The sequence below is a fragment of the Epinephelus moara genome, chromosome 8 (assembly GCF_006386435.1).
Source record: "Epinephelus moara isolate mb chromosome 8, YSFRI_EMoa_1.0, whole genome shotgun sequence".
Classification (NCBI taxonomy): domain Eukaryota; kingdom Metazoa; phylum Chordata; class Actinopteri; order Perciformes; family Serranidae; genus Epinephelus; species Epinephelus moara.
In genome coordinates this window covers 44,868,962-44,874,403 of record NC_065513.1, presented here as the reverse complement: position 1 = coordinate 44,874,403, position 5,442 = coordinate 44,868,962, and the positions used below count along the sequence as shown (strand labels likewise).

The window sequence follows — 5,442 nt, the reverse complement described above, 5'->3', positions numbered from 1 at the left end:
GATCATGTGGGAGCACCTGGAAGAAACCCACGCTAACGCAGGGAGAACATGTGGGAGCACCTGGAGGAAACCCACGCTAACGCAGGGACGCTAACGCAGGGAGAACATGTGGGAGCACCTGGAGGAAACCCACGCTAACGCAGGGAGATCATGTGGGAGCACCTGGAGGAAACCCACGCTAACGCAGGGAGAACATGCAAACTCCACACAGAAGAGCTCCCCCACCTCAGGGTTCAAACCAGGAACCCTCTTACTTTGAGGCAACAATGCTAACCAGCCCATGACAGTGGAACAGGTGTATCAGATGGGACCAGGATCAGCAGATGATCAGATGGAGTCAGACTCTCATTAAAAACATGTCTAAATATAAAACCTTGGACCTGATTAATCTGACAGACTGACAGAAGTCTGTGTGTCCACAGGTCAGAGTCCAACTGTCCCACATGTCCAACAGAGAGGGACAGAGTCTGTCAACACACTGAGGTACGCATACACACACACACACACACACACAGGTAAAGCAGCCTGTCAGTCAGAACTCTGGGCTTATAGTCAATGTCTTTAACCTGTGTGTCAGTGTGAAGAGGAGCTGCAGGTCAGCCAGGTCTAACAGGAGGTTCCAGGTCTTTGGAGCAGAACCAGAGAAGAACCCACAGTGAGTCCCACCTCTCAGTCACCTGCTGATCACCTGTCAATCACCTGACAGTCAATATATTGATCACCTTCCGATCACCTATGTGTTTGTGTCTCAGCTCCCTCAGCTCCACCCTGAACTCTGTGTTGTGGAAAGCCAGTGATGTCCTCCTGCAGGTTGCCAAGGTAACAGAGACACACTGTCTGTGGAGCATCTTGACAGGGACATGGATTCATTTCAGCTTTCATGAAATTGTCTGTCTGTCTGTCTGTCTGTCTGTCTGTCAGGACTTCTACCGCTGCGATCGTTGTGGTCTCAGCAAGTTCTTCCTGGTTCCTGACAGTTTGGACCAATGGGCTGACAGCATGCAGCAGAGGCTGCTGGGATTCCAGGAACAGACCAGGAAGTTTCTGAGCACAAGCAGAGAGGGTAGGAGACACAACTTTCCATGTTCCTAGGATGGCGAAGGAATGACCCGCCCCACTCTCCCCCTGATTGGTTGGATTGGTCAGCCAATCGGGGGGAGAGTGGGGCGGGTCATGGCTTCATCATGCTAGGAAACAAGTATGTGGAGGCGACCCCCACTGATCACTGCAACCACCAGGACAAGACACACACTGACATGTTATCTTAACCTGTCTGTCTGTCTGTCTCTACCTGTCTCTACCTGTCTGTCTGTCTCTACCTGTCTCAACCTGTCTGTCTGTCTCTACCTGTCTGTTGGTCTCAGAGTTGGAGACTCAGCTGTCCATGTTCGAGGAGCTGCTTCACTCTTTACCTGCAGTTTTGATCAGTAACCATGAGCGACAGCAGGGGGCGGGGCTTACAGAGGAGGTGGGCAGAGTCAGACTGAAGATGGAGGAGATGCTGGCGTCCAGCGAGGAGCAGAAGGTCTCACCTGAAGACATTGTCACCTGTCTGTCTTTACCTGTTTGTCTTCACCTGTCTGTCCTCACCTGTCTATCCTCACCTGTCCATCCTCAGCATGTGAATATCCGTCAGCTGAGAGTGTCTCTCAGAAATGACGAGTTTCAGAGTCTGAACAGCAGAGAGGAGTTAAGACAGCAGCAGCTGCACAGTGCCGTCTGCAGCACACACCAGGAACTACAGGTAGGAGGGGGCGGAGTCTGTGAGACACCTGTTCACATCAGTACCTGTCAGACCTGCAGCAGGGAGTCAGTAACAGGTGTGTTTGTGTGTCCAGGTGTGTGTGCGAGCCAGAGGGGAGGAGTTTGTCACATCATTGGCGTCTCTCACAGAGCAGCTGCTCTCTCAGCTCGACCTCCTGGTCACACCTGAAGGTAATGTTCAGGAAACATTCAGAAATCTTTAAGGTAACATTCAGAAAACATTCAAATAATATTCAGGAAACATTCAGGTAACATTCAGAAAACATTCAGGTAACATTCAGAAAACATTCAAATAATATTCAGAAAACATTCAGAAAACATTCAGGTAACGTTTAGGAAACATTCAGAAATCTACAAGGTAACATTCAGAAAACATTCAAATAACATTCAGGAAACATTCAGGTAACATTCAGAAAACATTCAGGTAACATTCAGAAAACATTCAGGTAACATTCAGAAAACATTCAGGTACTCGTACTCATACTCGTACTCGTCGTCCTCCGCTTATCCGGGTCCGGGTCGCAGGGGCAGCAGCCTCAGCAGAGAAGCCGAGACAGTCCTCTCCCCAGCCACTTCCGTCAGCTCTTCCGCGGGAACCCCGACGCATTCCCAGGCCAGCCGGGTGATGTAGTCCCTCCAGCGTGTCCTGGGTCTCCTCCCGGTTGGACATGCCCGAAACACCTCCCAAGGGAGGCGTCCGGAAGGCATCCTTACCAGATGTAAGGAACCACCTCAACTGGCTCCTCTCGATGTGGAGGAGCAGCGGCTCTACTCCGAGTCCCTCCCGGATGTCCGAGCTCCTCACCCTATCTCTAAGGCTGAGCCCAGCCACCCTGCGGAGGAAACTCATTTCGGCCGCTTGTACTCGCGATCTCATTCTTTCGGTCACTACCCAGAGCTCGTGACCATAGGTGAGGGTTGAAACGTAGATCGACCGGTAAATCGAGAGCTTTGCTTTCTGGCTAAGCTCCCTCTTCGCCACAAAGGACCGGTTAAGCACCTGCATCACTGCTGACACCGCCCCAATCCGCCTGTCAATCTCCATCCTACCCTCACTCGTAAACAAGATCCCAAGATACTTAAACTCCTCCACCTGAGGCAGGACCTCCCCCCCGACCTGGAGTGGGCAATCCACCCTTTTCCGGCTGAGGACCATGGCCTCAGACTTGGAGGTGCTGATTCTCATCCCAGCCGCTTCACACTCGGCTGCGAACCGCCCCAGCGAGAGCTGGAGGTCACTGTTCGATGGAGCTAGGAGGACCACGTCATCCGCAAAAAGCAGGGACGAGATCCTCCCATCACCGAACCTGACACCCTCCACCACTCGGCTGCGCCTAGAAATTCTGTCCATGAAAGTTATGAACAGAACCGGTGACAAAGGGCAGCCCTGGCAGAGTCCAACCCTCACCGGGAACAGGTCCGACTTACTGCCAGCCACGCGAACCAGACTCATGCTCCTTCGGTACAGGGACTGGATGGCCCTTAGCAGAGGGCCACCAACCCCATACTCCCGGAGCACCCCCCACAGGATGCCCCTGGGGACACAGTCGTAAGCCCTCTCCAAATCTACAAAACACATGTGGACTGGTTGGGCGAACTCCCATGCCCCCTCCAGCACCCTGGCGAGGGTAAAGAGCTGGTCCACGGTTCCGCGTCTGGGACGAAAACCACATTGCTCCTCCTCAATCTGAGGAGAATTCAGGTAACATTCAGAAAACATTCAGGTAACATTCAGGTTCTGAGCTTTCACTTCAAGTCATTCAGTTGTTTCCTGTTTGTGTTTCCATAGAAACGGAGGCACACAAGCACCAAGACACCGCTGTTACCATTGAGACGGGAGCTGAAACAGGACGGAAACCCTACACAGTCAGCAGGTAACATCTGACGTCACAGCTGTGACATCATCACAACAAAGCTCCTTCACAGTAAAAGCCTCCAGTTGCTTCACAGTATCAGAGCGTATATGTGTGTGTGTGTGTGTGTGTGTGTGTGTGTGTGTGTGTGTGTGTGGGTCAGGACCTGGCCTGGTATCCCGTACCTGTTGCCATCCAGTGTTACCATGGCAACGACATCATCCATCACCACGACCAGGTGCACCCTGGGACATCTGGCTGTCATCGAGCAGAGAGACGCTGCTGTGAAGGTACACACACACGCGCACACACACACACACACACATAATGTAAGCTAACGTGATTAACGTGTGTGTTTGTGTGTGTGTCTGTGTGTGTGTGCGCGTTTGTGTGTGTGTGTCAGCGGTTCGAGCAGATGGTCAGGTCGGAGTTGTCTCGTTCAGACGACGACAAACGAAGACAACTGAGTGAAATACACACCTGGAACACACACTGGAGACAGCAGATACACACTCTGACACACACACACACACACACACTGATGTGATGGCAGCAGCTGATTGGCTGTTTGCATTGTAGATTGTGATGTCATCAGCTGTGTTGATGTTTGTTAATAAACAGAAGAAGAAGATGGAGGCTCCTTGTTGTGTGTTGTAGTTTCATGTGTCCTCAGACCTCCATCATCAGCTCTACTGGACTACACCATCCATCCATCATCCATCCATCCATCCATCATCCATCCATCCATCCATCATCCATCCATCCATCCATCCATCCATCCATCATCCATCCATCCATCCATCCATCATCCATCCATCCATTTAACATCATCCATCCATCCATCTATCTATCCATCCATCCATCTATCCATCATCCATCCATCCATTTAACCATCCATCCATCCATCCACCATCCAACCATCCATCCATCCATCCATCATCCATCCATCCATTTAACCATCCATCCATAATCCATCCATCCATCCATTTAACCATCCATCCATCCATCCATTTAACCATCCATCCATCTATCTATCCATTCATCCATCATCCATCCATCCATTTAACCATCCATCCATTCATCCATAATCCATCCATAATCCATCCATCATCCATTCATCCATCCATCATCCATCCATCCATTTAACCATCCATCCATCTATCTATCTATCTATCCATTCATCCATCCATCCATCCATCCATCCATTTAACCATCCGTCCATCTATCTATCCATTCATCCATCCATCCATCATCCATCCATCCATTTAACCATCTATCCATCCATCCATCCATCCATCATCCATCTATCCATCCATCCATCTATCTATCCATTCATCCATCCATCCATCCATCCATCCATCCATAATCCATCCATCATCCATTCAACCATCCATCATCCATCCATCCATTTATCCATCCATCTATCTATCTATCTATCTATCTATCTATCTATCTATCTATCTATCTATCTATCATCCATCCATCCATAATCCATCCATTTAACCATCCATCCATCTATCTATCCATTCATCCATCCATCCATCATCCATCCATCCATTTAACCATCTATCCATCCATCCATCCATGTATCTATCCATCCATCCATCCATTTAACCATCCATCCACCCATCCATCCATCCATTTAACCATCTATCCATCCATCCATCCATCCATCATCCATCTATCCATCCATCCATCTATCTATCCATTCATCCATCCATCCATCCATCCATCCATCATCCATTCAACCATCCATCCATCCATTTATCCATCCATCTATCTATCTATCTATCTATCTATCTATCTATCTATCTATCTATCTATC

General features: G+C 49.5%; 3 protein-coding genes across 3 annotated transcripts in view; 2 read left to right on the top strand and 1 right to left on the bottom strand.

Moving 5' to 3' along the window:
* ccdc180 (coiled-coil domain containing 180) overlaps positions 1-995 on the top strand; it is a 15,063-nt gene extending 14,068 nt beyond the window's left edge. The window contains exons 26-29 of the mRNA XM_050052069.1: positions 423-483; positions 578-655; positions 753-819; positions 978-995. Of these exons, the coding sequence (XP_049908026.1) occupies positions 423-483; positions 578-655; positions 753-819; positions 978-995 (224 nt within the window). The remainder of the gene's footprint in view (positions 1-422; positions 484-577; positions 656-752; positions 820-977) is intronic.
* The window catches only part of LOC126394668 (WD repeat-containing protein 5-like), a 181,173-nt gene that overhangs the window by 121,386 nt on the left and 54,345 nt on the right, over positions 1-5,442 (bottom strand). The gene's annotated exons all lie outside the window — the stretch shown is intronic.
* Positions 129-4,248, top strand: LOC126394673 (coiled-coil domain-containing protein 180-like). Its single transcript, XM_050051667.1, has 10 exons — positions 129-483; positions 578-655; positions 753-819; positions 922-1,063; positions 1,365-1,525; positions 1,619-1,744; positions 1,839-1,935; positions 3,554-3,638; positions 3,781-3,907; positions 4,021-4,248. Exons 4-10 carry the CDS (start codon positions 1,000-1,002, stop codon positions 4,162-4,164), a joined length of 804 nt encoding a protein of 267 aa, XP_049907624.1. The 5' UTR covers positions 129-483; positions 578-655; positions 753-819; positions 922-999; the 3' UTR covers positions 4,165-4,248.

What these genes read in the sequence shown, in the direction of transcription:
- LOC126394673 (XM_050051667.1), top strand. Translation starts at nt 1,000, where the DNA reads ATGCAGCAGAGGCTGCTGGGATTCCAGGAACAGACCAGGAAGTTTCTG. An exon ending in TCTGAGCACAAGCAGAGAGG is followed by an intron (nt 1,064 to 1,364) that starts GTAGGAGACACA and finishes TGTTGGTCTCAG; the next exon opens with AGTTGGAGACTCAGCTGTCC. An exon ending in CCTCCTGGTCACACCTGAAG is followed by an intron (nt 1,936 to 3,553) that starts GTAATGTTCAGG and finishes GTGTTTCCATAG; the next exon opens with AAACGGAGGCACACAAGCAC.